The 20,710-nt window shown below is 36.3% G+C and overlaps 1 protein-coding gene across 1 annotated transcript in view; it reads right to left on the bottom strand.

Annotated features, from left to right (window-relative positions):
* Positions 1-19,565: 19,565 nt before the first annotated feature.
* Positions 19,566-20,710, bottom strand: part of ARSB (arylsulfatase B) — a gene marked incomplete at both ends in the record, with an annotated part of 64,925 nt that continues 63,780 nt past the window's right edge. The window contains 2 exons of the mRNA XM_080638281.1: positions 19,566-19,831; positions 20,317-20,445. Coding sequence (XP_080494407.1) covers positions 19,566-19,831; positions 20,317-20,445 — 395 coding nt within the window. The remainder of the gene's footprint in view (positions 19,832-20,316; positions 20,446-20,710) is intronic.

Here is a 20,710-nt window from a genome sequence, read left to right as displayed (position 1 = left end):
GAGTTTAATAATTCAGATCCAAAATAAAGTTTAGGTGAGCGTTTTAGCCATGGATGGACAGAAAACATACCATCTCAAAATTGTTATGTACAGAATCAATGTATAATATCTAGACTATCTGACCTAGGGAGAGATCAGTGCTGAGTGGCAGAAAGTGTGGAAATGGTGTCTGCATAGAAAGGAAATGGGAGGAAGGTTTGGAAGGAAAGGCTGGGAACTGTTTTTAACCATACTAAATTTGAATTAATGGCTTATTTCCAAAATATTCAGAGAGACATCTTGATATTTTCATCTCTACAGGAGAAAGAAGTGTAGGGTGACTCAGTTAGCTTAGGAGTATGTAGGTTATTTTGATATTAGGAACAAGTAAAAGGGAACAAGGACTGAGCTCTTAGAGCTTCCATGGGAAACTGATGAAGAAAACACTTTTCTAGACATGCAAATCAATGCAAAGCAGTAAATAAAAACAAATTGAAGAAATAAGGTCAGTTAAAACAGAGAATCTTATAAAAAAGGAGACCTTTAAAAAGAAGGAAACATGAAAAAAGGTGATGGCCCTTGGTGGGTGTCAACAGATTGAGTATTCTGAGGTCTCACATTCCAGCTCTGAACCAAGCTCAGTGTTCTAGGGACAGTAATTGTTAAACTAATTTGGGACTCAGCCAGTGTGGTACAAGCAGGAATCCACTGTATTTTAAGAAGGCTGTAATTGAGTGCAGACACTCAGGCTCACTGAAGGGATCCAGATTTATCACTGTGTCTAATCTGTATTTTTGAAACTCATATTATTGCAAGTATTATGAAAAAAGCTGTCTAGCCAAATAAATGTTGCTTGACACAACAGCAGTAACAGCTGTTTTATCTTCTTTCCCATAATTTGGGTCTCTAGGACAGCGAATATTTTTAAGTGCACTTTCAGGCATTAACTCATGGGAATTTAAATTAGCAATATAATTTCTTCTGAACAAACTAAGGCATCCATTAGGAATAAATAATTAAAGAGTCCAGGTTTTAAATATGACATTCATCTATAGAAGTTCCCACACTAATACCCAGTTATGCTAATCTGTTTTTTTTTTCTAATGCCTTAAAAGTATCTTTTCATGTCCAAAGGAGTGCTAAAAGAAAACATATACAGCCAAATGATTTAATGATCTTCAGCAGATATATAATATAATATGATATATAATGCATATAGTATTTGAAATTACCCTATCAACTCATATATCCAGTTGAAAAAAGCAATTTTGATATGTTCTTCAACTACTACCTTATGTATCACAAATGAGGCATTTTCTAGGACTTTGTCCAAAATACCCTACAGTTCTACTGGCTGTGTTACAAATTACAAAAGGAAATAGTCTAGTGCTATTTCTAGGAATACTAGATCTAAAAATTACTTCATATTTTTCATTTATCTGTGCTAACATTAGATATAGGAAAGCCCCAAAGATAACACAGCTAAGTTTTTTAAAGCAATTTAGGATTTGGAGAAATTGCTTAAGAATCGGGATGATTCACCCAAACTGATGAAAGAAATTCAGTGAAACAGGATTCTTACTCTGTAACTCCAGATCTAGAATAACTGCTTGAAATACTTTTCAGAATTAAAATGGGGATCCCAGTGAACTGTACTTCCTAGGGAATAATTCAACTGTGACTACACTAAGGCTTCTTAAACTCCATGTGGATTGTCTGAGACCCAGAGCAGCACTAATCAAAATGGTTACAGACACCAACTACTCCCACTGTCAGTCTGTGCTGCTTTTGAGCTGGTTTCTACACATGCCACACATTCAAAGATGGGAAGTGGATTCCTAGCATATTTTATGATAATCTGGATGCTCAGGATTGTGCACACTGACCATAGTGTTGCCAGGATGGAAAAACAGGAAAAAATTATAATGCAGATTGGTTTTTGTTGGATTCCCCTTCTTTGTTTTTTCTTGTCCTGTAGACTATTGCATTTCCACACCTTGCTCTCTAATAAGTTCTTACAGAAGACATAATGATGTCTTCTAGCCCAGAAGTCCAAATTAGTACTTTATTCTTGTCTTCTTTACTTGCTAACCATCTGTAATACAGTACATTAGGATGTTTTTGAAATCCTTTCACTTTCTTGTCTCATATAGCTTTAGCTTCCCTCCATTTTCGTTTTCCTTTCCTTCTTTTATCACAAATGCATTGGAACTCTCCCTACTTCTCAATATGGTAATATAAAATGATCACATCCATCTCCAGAAAGAAATTGCTTAAAAAGCTCAATCTATCAGCTTTTTATTTTGGGACTGTAAAAGAAGGATGGAAATCTCATTTACATGTGTAAGGTTGGCTGTACTGTCTTGAATCACACTTTCACCTTGATCTTGTTGCTCCCCCAGAAGCATTTACATTGTTCTGTGCTTAAATTCAAGCTTCCTGACAAGTAACTCTTTTCCATCTGCTTGGACCTTGCCGTAAACTATTCAAATACACTCAAGATTAAAAAAAAAAAAAAAACCCAAAGAAACAACTTCTGGAGAACTTACTGTACAAGCTATCTTCACTAAGAGAATGTATTTAATTTTTCCAGAAGGCAGTTAGAACATAATATGTAATTTAAAACATAACTTCGAGACAGTTGGAGCTGTAAAATACCTGCAACACCCACCAAATATGAATTAAAAATAATAACATTACAGGTTAGAGCGACTCTTTTTAAAAAATAAAAGCCTGCAACAGCATTACTGAACCTTTCACATCCTGTGGGGCTACCTCGTATTTATGGCCTCACTGGAGTCCTAGTCTGACATGTGTCAAATTAAAAAGATTCACATGTCCTAAGCAGCCTGGGGGCACACAGCAGCATGTCTCTTCCAAAGAACAAATGATAGGCACAGTACGTACAGACGTTAATTTAGAAACAACCTTTTAATGTGGAGATCAAATATTGTCTCTATGACTAGGAAGAAACTGGATATTGCTAAAAGAAAAGATCTCTAAACTAGTCAGGAAAATGCCCTTTAATCTTGAGTCCTATGTTTTTGATATAGCCTGTTTACTAACCCCAGCGTCAAATCACACCGGGAAGCTTTTCTCTGTCAATTGCTAATCACACTTAAGTACTAAGAGTTACAGTGTAGCAATTTCCCTGTATCTAGGCAAACTACAGAGTCTTATACTAGCTTCCTTGAGACATAGCCATGTGTTCTCAATTTTAACAGAAAAAAATAATGTAAGATGTACAAAAAAGTTTACACTTGATACTTTGAAAATTCAAAAGCTTTTAAAATTAAATTTCATTGTGCAGAGCAGCATATAACACTACATTTAAGACTGTTGGTTTAAACACTAGATGCAATCAAGAAGCATATACAGAATAAACTTGGGAGAGTGAGAAACCATTTGTTTAAAAAGAGTAGAGTTGCTAATTTCACATTGAAGAATGTGAAACAACCTCGGAAGTTGTTCAGAGAGCTTGAACAGGAGCCTAAGAAAAAAAAAGGCCAAACCAAATCAAAACCAAACAAAAAAGCAGCAACAAAATTTGTGTCAGCCCACTTACAGTTGCTCTGGCACCTGAAGCTGTTAATGACAAAGCAATGGAGTTCTTTTTTTTGGTAATAATATAAAGTTAAATTAATGCAGTGAACTGTTATTTTTTATATAACACATTAAAGTGTTTGTCCTCACATAGACCATCATGCTGTATGAAGCTGCTTTGAAAATATTGTGCTTTTTAATGAAAAAATTGCATTTCTGTAAAATTCTAACTTTGTATTTCAACTTAATAATAGCTTGCATTTATTATTAAGCCACGTTTAAAATATTCATTGAGAATTTTGGGTTTAAATTTCACGTAATTGAGCTTACTGGTTTTCAACAACAAAGTATTGTGTTGACCAGAATGCTGGCTAGAACAAACTTCAAAAACAAATTTAATGATGGAGAAAACCCTGCTGAAGGAGCCTGATAATTACATTTATGGCATTTCCCTGTAGAGAGCATTGTCCTTCTCAAATTATTCACTGAAAATTGAATCCATCACTTTTTTTGATATACTGTCTATCAGCTCTGAAAGGATGTGAAAATCAGACTCAGTATAAATAGATGAGAACTAAATAGGAGCTTTTGCTTGTCTAGAGGTGGAAGATTCTGGACCACCATCTGTTAAAATTTTTAGAGATCAAGCCCTATGATAAAATAAGTATTTCTTACTACCCTTGGCTTTCCTTTAAAATAAAGACTAGCAATTTTGTAACACTTCCTCTCACCTTAGTGCTTATTTACCCTTCAGGTGCATATCTATGTACTGTTAGAATGGGAGATCTGTTGGGATTTTTAACTTAGGCTTCTCTTTACCGCATTATAAAAACCTCAGTATTTGAATCCTCATTTTAAATTAGGTTGATAGCTCTCATAGAAAAAGGCCTTCTTTAAACAGCTCTTAAAATTATCTACACTGTAAATATAATTGCTACCTCACTACAAGGGGTGCAAATTTCTATTCTGGGCCTTTAGTTTGAATTTGTGTATGTTCAGTCATAACCCTGTCTTCTAATGAGTCAATTGCCTTGTGTCTGTAAAATAATCAAATCATCTTGTTTCCATCTTATGGTCAGTTCTCACTGCAGCATAAACCTTGTTTCCAAAATAGCTATCCTTGTTAAAGACAGTTAATTCATGATCTCTTGGATCACACACTTACAAGCACTAAAGCAGACTTCAATTTCTCAAAGATTCTCTCATGTGCTGACTGTTGGCAAGCCGTGCTGCATTTTTAACTATTTTGTGTATAAGTAGAAAACTTTGAATTGCATTTTTATGTTTTTCACCTCTATAAGAATTATATTAGCTTTTCAAGAAGTGATGAATGATCTACATTAAAACACAAACGAAAATGTTTAACTGAATATAATGTTCATGAACCACTATAGTGATTAGTCCCAGGAATTTGTATTTTCACTATTTGAACTGATAAGATAGAATCAGAATAATTGCTTGGAAACCCAGTATTTCCACTGAGCTGCAGATGGTACTGATATTGCAAGAACACTGTAATTATTGATAATAATAAGGAAAAAGAAATAAGAAATGAGAATTAAAATACAACTAAGTAAATCTTGTTAATTATTATAATTATAGGGCTAATGCACGCAAGAGAAAGGAGAAAGGAAGAAACTAATTAGAGAAAAATGAAGCATATATTGTCCAAGAGTAAGTTGCATAGTCATTAGTGCACATTTTTCCTGCAATACCAAAACATCTGAAAAGAGCTGTAGTGAATGAAGATAATTATGACACACAAAACCAAAATAATAGGAACTGCAGTTTCATTGTATAACTCTCTTAATTAGCTAGTACGTACACCATAGGTCTTGGCATCATAGCCAAATTCAATAATTATACAGCACATCAGCTATAGTTCACAAAATAATATGGTGCTCGTCACTGCACAGTAATAAACTTGACTAACTCTGCCACTGAAACCTTTTAAATAGATATTTTTGCTAGGTGAGCTAGTTTTAAAAAAGTGGCAAATTTCATTTAGTACTATTTCTTTAAAGAGTCTTTTTCCAGCCTTTTCTTATTTTGTATTTGGGGGACAGTTAAACAAGAAAGTTGTAGGCACATTTGCTTACTGAATGACAAGTAAGCAAAAGTCATATTTCAACATGTAAACTAATTAATTCAATGGGTAATCCTTCCTGGGAGTCACATTTGGTTACAAATTGTTGAGACAGCCCTTGGAGAAATTGCTAAAGGAGAAAATTCGAAGTATAATTTAGTAAACTAAGAATAATTAGATCTTTCTGCCTCAATAAAGGGAAGCATCATGTTTTGTCTGGGAATTCACAGCAGGGCAGGGAAGCACTCAGTATGCATGGCCATTCTGAGTGCTGTGGGAAGACAGAAGATGGTGCAAGGTCATTAATAAGTGGTTCCATGCAGCAGTGTAAGACCAAGTACTACACAGTGAAAATTAGAATTAAAGCCACTATTAATATATGAAATACATATTCTGGCTTTGGAACAGCAAACAAAGCAACCCGATCTTCTATGGCAAACCACATATTTACCAATGATGTAACAGCAGCAAAATTAACACAATCCTAAGCTAAGCGTACAGAAAAAGCTTTTATGTATGTCCTCTGCTTACTGTGCGTATGCCAGTCTTGTGGATTCATATTTTGGAATGGTCGCCATTTCTAACGAGTTACATTCTTGTGGTTTTGGCTATCCGATTTTATTGAAACATCTGATTCAGAGCCAAATCATGGTCTTTCTGAAACTGTGGGACAAGTGGACTTCAGGGAGCCCAGACAGAGTATAAACAGTAAAACAAATGAGGGTCTTTTTTTTCTCTTGTCTTTCAAATAAATAAAAGAACTCTTATGGCCCTGAACTTCCACTAGTACTATTGTAATCAGAATAAGTTAACCACTCCGTTTAAAAAAACCAAACCAACCAGCCAACCAAACAACAGTAAACAGGATTTGTTTCTTCATAGTCTGGTCATATAAAGTAAAATTCAGCAAATACTCTGCGTATTACAGGTCTGCTAGATGAAATGAATGACAGTATCTTCAATTTTTCTTACATAAATCCAGAGCAAGAAGAAGAACTGTAAAAATCCATTTTTTTCCCCCTGGACTTGGGGAAACCATGTTTATTACCGGAGAAATAGATGGTGCATGCCAGCATTTGAACAAATTATAATCATGGCTTGGGGCAGATACCCCAAAACTGAATAAATATAAGGAGGTTTAGGCATTTAATGAATCATCTGCAACGTCTTGTGGCCCCAAAATTAGTTTACAATAGAATTATTCTGTGCTTAGAAACAGTGAAAGAAAACCAAACATATTAAAATATTCATCTGAAATAACTTGTAAACAATTTAATAAGTAAATAGAAGGCTTAGGGTATCATGGTTGTACAGTAAGTGGAGTTATATTCAACACCTTTACATTGCTTTGCTTTTATCTTAATGTTCAAGCTAAAAAAAAAGAATTTTTTTTTTTATGCCATTAGTGCACCATTAAAATTGTTTCCTTGATTATAATTCACCATCCACTTTTTTCTTTTCTCTAGTAATTATATTTCAACTATATAATTAGGATTTCCTGTTGGCTTTTCCTTTCAGTTTTTCTGTTTAGTCTTTCTTTGTTTAAATACAGCAGCCATTTATATCCATAACGTCTTCCAGAACTGTACCAAAGAACCCCCTACCAGAGACAGCGAAGAATGCATAAATGAGTGACCATTAGACTTGTGAGTCAATAGAGAAAGTTGCTATAATCCACCCTCAACAACAACAGCACATCTGTCAACTCAGCTGAAGTTGCCAATATAATCACATTTGCAATAAAGATACAACTGTGCCTGGAAGATTCTCACAGCTCTGACAGATTCCTCAAGGGGATTAGCACTTGTCTGATTGCAGTACACAACAAAGACATTGTTAAAATATCAGTATATTAATCAGGATGAATTTGGAGACTTTGAAGTTTAAAAAAATAAAACAACAGTGTGGGGAAAAAGAAGCAGTTGTAACAATTAGGTGCAGTTACATTCATCTGATACAGTTAAGTGACACTCTCTGACCAGAGTTTTATTCTTAATTTGTCTGTGACAAATTTAGAAATAATTAAAAAAAATTGTTAGTAAATATCAATAGTTACCTGAAAGTACTTCAGTTTTATGTGATCTTTTCCTACAAGGAAGAAACTAGCAAAATATAGAGGAACAGCTCTTGAGCGTGTTCCTTCCTCCCAGCAGCTGATTTCAGAAGGTGGTGCAGAAAGTCTATGGTGGCAGACCCATTAAGAACAGGGTGTAGTAATTGCCAATGTATCTATTATCTTCTAAATCCCTTCCAGCTTTGTAGGCAATGCGTAAATTTCAGCTATATAACATTCACTGATAAAAGTGACAATGAATAATACCCGGATCATTTCCTAGGAGCATAAAGTAATGTGCTGGAATTTACTGTGGCAACATCCTTAGAGTAAACATACAGAAATGTGTAGGCTTTTATTTCTCTAATTTACATGAATAGTTTCTGTGACTGTTGGGGTATGGATCCAAGCTAAATGCCATATACCAAAGGTGTCAGCTATAGGGATGTACTCAAACTCAAGGTATAGGAATTCACCAAAATCTTTCTATAATTTTCTGAGAAATTTCTACTAGCTGTGGGGCTGGACTTTCCAGAACTTCTTTTGTAAGTTCAGCAAATAATACAGTTTTAAGAAATGTTTCAAAATCAGTATCTCTTCAAAAGGATCTTTAACAGGTTTGTCGCAGAAGGTACTAAGGATGCATGAATTCAGTATACATGGATAAAGTCCAGCACTTACACTGAGAGCACAGAGAACAGCAACCAGAGATTTCCTAATACAGCTCTCCTTACTACACTTGTTTCTACTACAAACAAGTCTTACGGAAGTTTATACTGTTCCAGCTGAGTTTGTAGCTTGTGTCATGCTTGGTAAGTTTTTCACTGTAAATAGTCAGACTTTTTCAAATAGCACTGAGGTCTTCCGATGAAGTCAGAGGACATACAGACACCAAAATGAACTTGACCAAATACCAAATGACAGCTAGCAGCTAAAGCAAGCAGATAACTTAGTCCAGAGTCCATGGATCTTGCAATGACCGTTGTAAAAATATATATCCATCATTTACAGCATCACAGAAAGATGAGTAAAGAGAAATGATAGCAGTATGGGGCTTTGAGCAACCTAGTCTAGTGGAAGGTGTCCCTACCTATGGCAGTGGAGCTGGAAGTAGATGATCTTTAAGGTTGCTTCCAAGTCAAACCATTCTATGATTCTATGACTCTACTAAGTAAAACTGTATGGCAATGTGCTTGCTCTATCCAGCGTACTACAACCATGTTCTACAGCCAGTGCTTACTGGATGAGCATGCTTATATACCATTAGGGCAGAAGTGTGCTTGGATAGACATACCGTGCTCACAAACCATTGTTTGATTTTAAATTGTGTAGCTGGCCTTAACCATGACCATATAACTGATGGAGAAATAAAAGTCTTTCAGACAGAAATTACAGACTGACTAGAGTTGAGTTACTCACTTTAAGCATGAAAAAATCCAGTTGTAACTGCTACATAAATACGCAGAAGCATGCTAGCACCACACACTTGCTAGAAACCAGAAGTAAAAAAAAAATCCAATGATTCTTATTCATCAAGTTTGGAACACTAGGGCTGTAATCAGAGAAACATGAAAGCATGAATCCTCAGTGAAACATGCATAACTAGATGATGTGACAAGGGAACTAACAAGAGAAAGGCCAGGTCATGAAGCTTTCAGTTTGTACATGCCAAGAAATCATTAAAGGTGCACGAGGATTTACAAACACTACACAATTTGAAAATCTGTTCTGCCTTTAATTTTTTGGGTTTACTGCCTTTGAGAGGAGAGGAATGAAGCGTGTCAGATTACAAAGTGGAATTCCTACTGTTGACCAGAAAACATTGGGTTTCCTTGTTCGGACCCTAAGGGAAATAACAGTAGCCACTGTTACGGCTTTTTAGAACTTGATTTATAAGCAGCAACATAAAACTAAATTTAGCTCATTTTAGAACTATAGAAACCTACCAGATTTACTGGGCTTTGTCTGGATAGCCTTTATTATGATTCTACCAAAAAGAAAATTCTTTCTTAAGCATATATTTCTTTCTAGGGTTTATAGCTATCATTTGATCAGTATGAAATAACTTCTTTAATTTTCAGATTTTTGAGCAGAAGGATGAGCAAACTGGGATTATAACATTTTCAAGGCAGTAAATTTTATTAATGATAGTTCCTAATCTAGAAAGTCTTTTTTAAAACCTGAAGTTCTATGAATAAATGTATATTTGATATCTTTCGCTGAAGTCATATTTAGCTAACATTAAAGATTGAAAAATGAAAAAAACCTATAATAACATTTAAACATGAATAAATTGTTTGTAATATGCATAGATTTAAAAACTTAGACCATTAACTGAGAGAGTAAGTTTCTCTTTTTCAAATACTGACACAGGGTAACAGTTGTCGGCACGTTTTTGGATTACTGCTCAAAATAAACTCATGATTCCACAACAAATACAACTCTATCTGCAAACAAGAATCAAAGAGGTTTTTGAGCTGAGGACTGTGTGGTTAAACAATGCCAGATCTGTGCTGCAGCTAGAGTTTCAATGATTATCAGTGTATTATAGTCACGGCCTGGCTGATGTCTAGGATGAAAACAAGTATTCTTCAGTTTTTATCTTTTTTTTTTTTTTTTTTTTTTTTTTAATGCACGTGAGCAGTACACTAATGCAAAGCACAACGAAAACAAACTATGGATAAAACCAGTACTAACTTACAAAAACAGGCCACTACTTAATTTGAACAGATCAAACAAATGTTATTAAATCACATTAAGTAAAAGGATGGATGCTGGCTGCTAATAAAAAATCCGCTTCAGCTAGCAGCTCGTAATGCTTACAAATACACTTCTATAGGATGTAAGAAGAATGGCTCTTAAAGAATGTTGTTATAGCAGGGTCTCAGCATCATCACTGCTTCTGAGAAAAATAGGTGCTAATGCACTGAATAATCTCACCTTCATATTTAGAACCAGAGGCCCAAAATGTGAAATTTAGAAATACCATAAACTTAGGTAAAGTAGAAGCTTGCTTTGTTTGGATTTGGGATCTGGATTTGGTTCATATATATTTTATGTCACAATTTACACATAAAACACATAATTCATTGGATAGTATGAAAACCCTCAAAAATATTTGTGGGTTAATAATTAGGCTTGCTTCTTAACAATACACTCAGTCTTTACAGCCAGAAAGATTTTTTTGCAGGTTTATTTAATGCTATAAATAGAGTAAACATTTGCATAGAAAATCTTCCTTTTTGTAAGAAAATGTTCTCTATATTCTAGTCGTAGAATAATAATTAGAGAAAAATTTACTTTTAGCCATTTTTTTACTATACTGTGGCTTTTTCTTTCTCATAAAATAAATATAGAAAAAAGGTGAATCCTAAAAACTTCTCCACATAAAATAATGTGTATTAAATCCCTGTGGGGATAATTGTGGGCAGAAATAATTACCAAAAAATCCTGTTGTTAACAAGCGATTATAAATCAGAGGAATTTTAGACACCTTATACCTGCTGTCTTTAAGAGAAAATTTCTCAATCACTCATTTCTCTAAATGTTTCTTCAGAGTGTGCTACTTTATGGGGCAAATGTAAACAGAAATGCAATTGTTCTACTCTACTCCCTCACACATTTTTCAAAATCTATCTGGGATATTTTTGTAAGTATTCCTTGATATTGTAAATGTGCCTATTTTTATTCAGCCAATGACTGTGCTATTTAGTTCTGGATTTTTATTTTTTTAGCCTGAATTAATGGCAAAAGAAAAGTATTAGTAAATTCTTAGTCAGACTTTTCCACTGAATTAGTCTTGGAGCTTTAGCTAGAAGCAGAATAATGGCAATGTATATGTTGCTCTTATCCAGTTGTTTAATATACCATGACCATGTTGTCTTCATTATGGAGTAAAGCAAAAACAGACCTGGAAAAGCAGGAGAATGACTTTTTTTTTTACAACATGTCATTGCTGGAGTAGGGGAGGAAGAGAGGTGTTGTGGTGGTAGAAACCAGATCAGACTAACAGCCACCTTGGTATTATTACAGAGTGTGCTTTATCAATCAGGTATGACTTACAAAACATAATATTTGAAAACAAAGCAAAGGGGACAAGAATTAAAATTAAAATTCGGTACATCTATAGGGCCACCTACAGGGCAGCAGTATTCTTGGGATGGCAGCTATGATTTTCACAGCCTTTTAAAAACGCTTCTCATCACTAATACACAGGGCAGAAGAGAAAAAATTATGATCCCTCAGAAAATGACAGTTTTCATAGATAACCCCACACTGGTGGGCAACATTGAGAAAAGAGTTTGGAGTTACACAACTGCCAGGACTGTAATCAAAGAGAAAAAACACATCTATTTGTTATAGAGAGTTAAGTAGAGTCAAGCTGGAAATGACAGTATGTCTTCTAGATATGAAGTAAAACCTCTGACTTAATGCTCTCAAGATTCATCTTTTTATCATCCAAAGAGACCTGTAAAATTTTTTTCCCAGTGAAACAGGACAAATGTAAGCATAACTTAAGGCTCAGATGTCCTTGAATAAGCCATTTCATTGCTTTGTATCCGATAAAAATTGATGACTCCTACTTCACAAGTGTGCTGGGAGAATGTACGGAATGAAAAAAAGCTCCAACATCCTCAGATAATAGGGCCATCAAGTGATGTTCCTGGCAGAACTGTAGATACCATGAAATGATCTGGACAGGCCACACATGTCCTGATCAAAGTTTGCCATTCTTTATCATGGGCTCTATGCCCAAAACTACTCAACAAGCATTGCTGAATACCAAACACAGCTTACTTTGTTTGTATGTGTATTCACTGCATTCTAACTCCTTGTTTGCTTGAAGAAATCATAATATCCATGCCACAAAGTAAGACAGAGCTCTTTTATTTTTATCACTGTCCTGAATGCCAGAATCTGACAGGCTGAAACTGTGGCTTTGGTGTAGTACCTTGTTGTGGCTTTTGAAGGCTCGTCCAAATAAGCACTGCATTCCTTAGATCCAAATCTAGTGATACTCACTGTACTTTCTTCTAACTATAGTCCTGCAGACAAAGTATAGCTGCCTTTGTTGCTACTGAGTTAGGCCAGAATTAGGGGATCAACATCCGGTAGCTGCTTTGATGATGGCAGCTGGTAGTCACTCTTTTGAAACTTGGCAGCAGATATATCACCAACCTTTCCAATCTCTCTCCACATCACCCTGCAAAAATAACACTCTCAGGGGTGATCACAAATGCAACAAGAGCTTAATGCATCATCCTCTTTGCCTCTACTAACCACCCTATGCAATTATCACAAGAGCTGCCACTGAACCCATCCACGGTTGGGCAGCTGACTCATTCTGCCTGCTTTGTTGCCCAAATGCTTTTACTGTGCTTTGCAGCAGTTCTGCTTGATGTAGATGAGGTCATACATGAACTGTACAGCCCTGGAAGAAGACATGTGAGAGCACTGGAATCAGAAAAAGCAGCTTGGGACCCCAGAGAACTCTCTCTACAATATATTTAACCAGGACCTTCCCAAATAACCAAACCTGAAATCTATTCAAGACAACTGCCTACAGCTGACAAAGACAGTAAGCTGAAAGAGTTAAAACACTCAGTTGAAAACCTGCTGGCAAAAAAAAAAAAAAAAAAAAAAAAAAAAAAAAAAAAAAAAGAAGCAAGCTTTAAAACCTCCTCAAACTTAGAATTGGTAGGTTTTTTTCCTTCTTTTAGCAAAAGCACTACTTTCCTATTACAAACCTCAGCGTATTTATAGCTAGAGTGACTAGAGAGACATGAAACCTATGGGTCCGCTTAGGGTGAGGCTGCAAACAGGCTGCCAAGAGGAGGCCTGGGCTGCAGAAAGGGTCCTCTGACCCCTTCATCACATCAGATCTAACGTTAAAGTTATGAGAGCGAGACAGTCTCAGGGTCCAGTTAGAGGAGGGCCTGCAGTAAGATGCCAAAAGAGCAGGTAGGCAGGAAAATGAATTCTCCCTTGACAACTGTCACATCTTGAAAAATGGTTTGGTGTTCCTAGCCTAAGCACAGCCCACACTTATGGTTAGATGCTAAATCACCACATATTGATTGACTTTATGTATTTTTTCTTTGACAAGTTTTCTTTCACTTAGACTTCTAGAATTCTGTGGTTTATGATTCACTTGCCTACTTCTCATTTGGGTTTCCCTGCCCTTAGGACTACGAACACGGATACACATAGAGATTGCCTGCCATTGTGTGCCAGACTCCATCACAAATGTTGTATCAGTGGCTCTGTCCTTATCACCCCTTTCATTAAGACTCTTTGGTAAGTCTGCAACAGGATGGCACAGGTCTAATAGGATTCTCTGTGTTAACCTTAAGCTCGTTTGCTGCTTCTTAAAGAAAACATGGAAGAGCCTTGGGAACATCCATAGTAGCCTTACTATCATTAAACCACTTTGTCAGAAAGTGAGATGAGTGGCAAATTCACAGAGGCCAAGAAGGACTGTCAGTAGAGCTTCAAATTCACACAGATCACAAATGTTTAAACTCTGGGTTCTCCTGTTCAGAGATTCTGAAGAGAATTAAACTCAGAGTTTCATCCAAGAGCATTTATCAGCTTTAGGAAAGGTGAACAAATTCTTTCCAGTCTGAATATAGGGCCTTTGGCTCAAGAACAGGTCCAGATCTTCAGGTTTGCTTATAAAATTGCCCCTTCCTTGTTTGTGTGTATCTTTTTGTAATAAGCAGTGCAAAATGAGTAGCCAGTGTCAGCATTCTTCCTAAACTTTGTTACTTTTCTGAAGCTTAAATAATTTCATAATATAAAAATGAAGACTTGTGAATTCAAAATTCTCAGATGTCTGCTAGATTAAGTATGAATCTTAACTTGGAAAGGGATGAAATGAAGTTTTATTTAGAGAATTCAAAATGCTTGCATTTTTTATGTTACTCAAGTAACCACAAAACTTATGAGAATTCTTTATTTCCCAATTTGAAACAACTGAACAGTATACAACTCTTTGCAGATGCCAACCTAAACGTGTCAGCCAGATGTTTTTTTTCCCTAACACAGTTCAATTAAAATACTTTATGAAGGACCACCCATGGAAAAAAAAAAAAAAAGGAAATAAACAATTATGTGTAACTGAGAAAATAAACAATTACTGTAGCTGAGAAAATAACGAATCCTTGGATTTAAAAATAAAAGGAGGAAATAGAGGGTGAATTTGATACCTTCAGAAGACAATGACATCCCACAGCCTCTTCCTCATAGATAAATTATATGAACTAGAATATCAGCAAGATATTAAAATGCAGACTGTGGGACACAGAAAAAAAAGAACATACACAGCCTCTGCTTACCTCTGAAATTAAAATTAGACATTCTTTAATTTGTCTAACTTTAGCCAAGAAGCTGACATTGATGAGAGCATCAAACACATCAGTTAATTGAGCTTGTACAAGTTAGCTGATATTTCTTTTTTTTTCCCCGTGAAATAAGATATCAGCATAAAAAGAATAGTACCTGTGTTAAAAACATCATTAACAAAAGTTCCCACTTCTGCAGGTAAGTGAACATTTTTCCTCATGTAATATGAGTGCCAAATGATGAAGGACACACAAGAATGTAGGGCAGAAATTTCCCCCCACTCCCAAGTCCAGTCCCTCATTATGGCAACTACATCCTATAATTGCTGCTATAAACTAAAATGTTACATGTGGATATTGACTGAAAACCATTAGCTTTCTAGTCTTACATGTCTCCTGGTGTAGACAGAGTACTAAATAAATATGCAGTATGAAAAAACTAGACAACTCTTTCAAGAGTGAGAATAATGTAAATTCTTGCCTTATGTACTGGGAAATGGCTGTTAACTTCCCCATCTACATTTTGATTGCAAGAGTAAATTAACCAACACATTCTGAACAACTGAGGAATGGGGTACTAAACAGATGGAACTTCTGATATTTGGATGATTCATTTCAAAAAGGCATTTGAAGGCCAACCTGTATCATTAATGCATAACGTACAAAAATAGTAACTCTAAAATTTGTACCAGGTGATTTGACTTTTCAGACTCCTGTATTCTACCTATATGTTACTAACTATATGCTTCAGAAAATTAGAATATGAAACTTGGAGTTGCACTAAACAAGTAAGTTATAAACTAGCATAAATCATTACATTGGTATAAAATAAACAAGCTGCAATAATTAGGAAAGGGAAATACAGTGGAGGTTTTTCTAGAACTACTGAAAGAAGATGTGAGCTTTATCAACGTGATGCAGTAGCTTATAAAAAGATTTTGTTGCTTACATTTTCCATCCCGTGCTATGGTCAGCATATAACAAGAGCCTGATACTCATTTATGACACAAAAACTTCAAAGCTCAGAAGTGAAATATTGTTGCACTCCGCAACCACGACTGTCTTGGTCATTTGTATCTCTCAAATTTACAGGACAACATACTCTGTTGATTATTTTATGAGCTCATTAGGAAAGAAAACAAACACATGAAACAAAGCCTCAATCCCCTTTGTACAGACCAGTCTAACATGTGAATTCATTAATTCACCCCTTAATTCATAAGGCTTCTAACTCACAAGTTGTCTAATTCTTGATTCAAAATTCATGCATCTAGAAGCAAAATACTTATCTAGCTGATGATAAGAGTGCTCATCTTTCCTCCATCATGGTGCAGGCCTTCCCTGTATTACATCAGGAAGCATGAAAGCCTCAGCACTCTGGCTGCTGTTGGATATGCTTCTGGGTATTTATGCTTATGTATCTATGCCTTCTAGCTAGAAGTTTGGTCTACACCATTTCCACAAGTTGGGAGGTTCTGAAGGAGATGCCAGACAATCAATGTGCAAGGTGTTATGGCTGCAGGAGACAGCAAGCTGCAAGTGTTAACGGCTGTGTAATGAACTTTGGCCTTTCCTGTGGGCTCCCTACATGTTGCTCACACCTCAACTTGGTGGCACTGCTCCCAGCACTCATATCAGGCCTCTGCATGAGCTGTGTCTTAGCTAGAATCTGAGCGGTTGAAGGAACAGTTGAATGAACACATGACAGAAAGAAAAACCTGAATGTGTTTTGTGAAACAGGAGATGTGATCAGGTTGTCAGTTCGGTGACCACCTTTGCAAAACATGTAAAACATTGATGTTTTAGAGATACTAGCTAATATTAAAATTGCTAAATGTAAAGCTGTAAGAGTTCTATTGTAGAATATAGAATGTTGAATGTAGTATAGAAAAGCTTCTGTTACAGCATATGTATTTTATCTGGAGCCAGGACACAAACAAACAGATGATTCTTCACACAATGTCTAGTTAAGCTGCTGAAATGTGCAATTTTGTGAATATCAACAGTTTACAAGGTATTGTAAGGTAATGCACTATGCCCAAAGACCCCAATGGAAAAGTTATGCAACCTCATAGAAGAGAAAACTTAAGGCAACTTAATACATAGAAGTGAAATCTCTGGGGCTCTGAGCGGTCATTATAGAAGATGAGGGACAACCTGAACAGCTTCTTAGATATGCTTGTCTTGGTCATATTGTGCTGCAACTATCTGTTTTTTGATGAATGAATGGAGAAGGATATTGACCCTTGGTCTGAAACAGGGTTACAAAACATATCCAATCAAACCATGGAGAATACATGTTTACCACTATATAGAATAATTTCCTCCCACCTGTTTTTCTTCTATCCTCACCTCCAAAGCTGAAGAGAGTGAATGAAACAGAATAGAAAAAATACTGAAATAAATCAGTGGAAGTGACAAAGGAGAGAAAACCCCATGAGATTCTTTGGGAAAGAGATGAAGAGCTGAACAAGTTTCTGGAGAGCTTTGGCTTCACTTCTTGTAAGAAAACATCAAAGGTGGAAAAGGCAAGCTAGGTTTAAGACAGTGTAATGGATAATCAGCTGTACCAGAAAGCAAGAATTTCTGTTCATTTTTATATGCATTTTCAATTTTCTGAAGTTTCATATTTTCCATGGTTTATCTTTCTATTAAAAAAAAAAAAAAAGCACATATTCTGCTAAGCCTGTCTCTTCATGAATCTGTTTACTATCAATTAGCACAGGTCTCCTGAAGAAAAACTGGGAAAAGGTGTACAAAATTTTAGCACAGTCTATAGGAATTGGTCCTGGAGCCAGAAAATAGGGAACTAGACTTTCTGGAGAGGATGACAGCTAGACCTCTGCAGCCCGAAAACTTGGCTAAGGACACTGAGAAGCAGTACCAGAACTCTTGCCAGACTCAAGATTTGAGACATTAGGAGAGCTTGTGGGTTGATCTTGCATCAATTTGATGAGTAATTGAGAAATGTTGGTTGGCCTGGTTTCTTCATGGCTCAGAATGCACTTCAGCATGAAAACAGTCTCTATTATGGTATTAAAGAAACAAAATCTGAGGAGAAAGGGTATTCACTAGGCAGGCAATAAAAGTAAGGCTTTGTTCATCATAAAACCACTGAACAATTCGTGCAGAAAGGGCCCTTTGGAGGTCACTTGGTTGCTCTTCATCACTACCACCAAAGGAGGGCCAACTTCAAATTCAACTCAACTACAGGGATAGATCATATTGCTCAGGGTCTTCTCCAGCCAAGGAGTGGACATCTACAAGGATAGGGATGCCATAGCCTCGCAGTTCCTTTATTTCCCTTCTTCCCTTCATGGTGTGATTTTTTTTTTCTTATATTGAACCAGAACTCCACGTGTTCCCTGTGTGCTTTTCATCTTAGTGCATCTCTGAGAAGAGTTTGGCTTAATCTTTATGCTCTCCCATTACACAGATGAGGATAGCAGTTTCCCATTTCTCTTTCTTCTCCAGCATAAACTAACCAATCTTTTTAGCATCCCCTCATTTGCTTTCCTCCCCTTGAGCATCTTTGTGGTGCTCCACTGCACTCACTCCAATTTGTCAATACTTTTCTTGTACAGGGAAGCCCAAAATGTGATGCTATGCTGCTAGACAGGAATAAACACTAACGTGCTGGCTGCATTCCTGCTTATACAGAACAGCATGTGGTTGGCCTTCCTCACCCAGAGAGCGCATGGCAAATCTTGTTGTATTTATTGTCCAGCAAGACACTTAGATTTTTTTTTTCCCTGCAAAAAAAGCTTTTTATCCTGTCATAGCCCAGTATGTACTCCTGCATGGGGGCACTTCACCCCAAGTGCAGGACTCTGCCTTTATTGAATTTCATGAAGCCTTTGTTCACCCATTTCTTCAGATTGTCCAGATCCCTCTACCTGACAGTCCAGCTGACCACCACTCTCTACTCCAGTTTGATATATAAACAGTGATATAAATAAACAGTGATAGAAGAGGGATTTTGCTGTATTCTGGGAGGTGTTTTTTGGTTTTGTCTGTTTCATTTTTCTGTTGGAAATTTGTGTCTGTTCTCTTTTCTAGCCAGAGGTGCGTGATAAGGGAAAAATCTACTATGTCAACTATTACGGGTTTTTTTTCCCTGTTCTTTACAGATATGTAACCTCTTTCAATAGAATTTGTCTTCTGGACAAACATGAAAATGAAAATCAGTTTATTCCCCAATATGAATGCATTCTGGATGTCCCTGATTCCATGATTGTTGCAGCTTTTTAAGAGAAGCAATCTCTTTCAGGGAAGGAGGCAACATTTTTCCTTTTTCATTAAAAGCATATTCTGGACAACGCATATTTGAACAACAGATTTATAATTTAAACATTTTCCATACAACTGGGAGGAGAGAGCGGGCAAAGACTGCAATGAGATTACCAACACATTTTCAGAGTAAAAATCACTGAATTACTTGAGGCATGAGCTTACAATTAGCAATAGTTTAATAAACAAGGTAAGAAATATGCGACGAGGACACTGAGTTCATAAAGCAGGCTCTGCTACAAGCATGTTCTGCAGGATGAGATGCTGTGCACTATGCCCAAGGACCCCAGGCCCCAGTTGCTGCTGGATCACAGTGGGGATCCTCATCAGGGTAGAACACGGGCACTGAACGTTTATGATAATACTGAAGCCGTGAGAGCAATTTTTCTACCACATGAGGATGTTTTTCAGACAAATCATTTTTCTCTTCAGGATCATGAACAATATCAAATAACCAAAGTCTCTTTGTTGGTGGATCAGATGATTGAATCCTTGACTCATTGAACAAAGATGGTGGAGGGAACCAATGACTGCAGCCTGCAGAAAGAGGAACAGGCCAGGGGTTAATTCTCAGATACAGTGCAGCGCTATGGAGACATAGGGTTATACTGCAATCAATGAATTCACCAGGTCCTTTGACAAGCCAATGGACAGTGACTGCTGCTGCATTCCTTAACTCCATCCCAGCACCAGAGTATCTCTAGTCCAGGGCTACCTATACAGGAGTCCTCTTCATACAAAAAAGGGGCACCACTGGGATTCAAAACTCTATGTCACTTAATTTCATATCAATTAATCTAATGGACTTGCTTCTTGGATTCAATGATCCTTATGGGTCCCTTCCAACTTGACATAATATGTCATTTGGATTTTAGAAGTGTCCCTTCTAGATTTATGTGATCAAAAACCTGAGAAATTAGCAGAATAACTAAAAGAAATGAACATACATTGAACAGAATTCAACTGTGTTTGGGGCAGATGGGAGATGTGATATACTGTACAAAAAGGAATTACTTCATTACCTGGATATCCAGTCAGTAACTTCCATTTTCCATGTCGGATTGCTGCATGCATGGATATATTGAAATGTGAGTCATCCCATGGAGAAGAATTACTCTGTGGTAAATATGTCCTGTTGTCAATGCCAAGACCTTAATGAAACAGTAAACTAAGTTAGATACTTTACACATGTATGAAATAATTGTTAGAATTCTATTGAAAAAAAAGCAGTATCATCCATTTATTTTTATGTATTCAACAAACAATTTGTCACATATGTGAAAACATCCGTGCTGTTTCACTGGAGGCATTTAATTCAACTTGAACTTCACTACAAAAAGTTATCAGTGGAAAATGTCGTATCTTAGTCTGGATAACTGGATTCATTTCCTATACAGACCTTATATCTGTATTTCA

This window comes from Psittacula echo, assembly GCF_963264785.1.
Source record: "Psittacula echo genome assembly, chromosome: Z".
In the NCBI taxonomy this organism is placed as follows: Eukaryota; Metazoa; Chordata; class Aves; order Psittaciformes; family Psittacidae; genus Psittacula; species Psittacula echo.
This window is presented reverse-complemented; position numbering and strand designations above follow the sequence as displayed.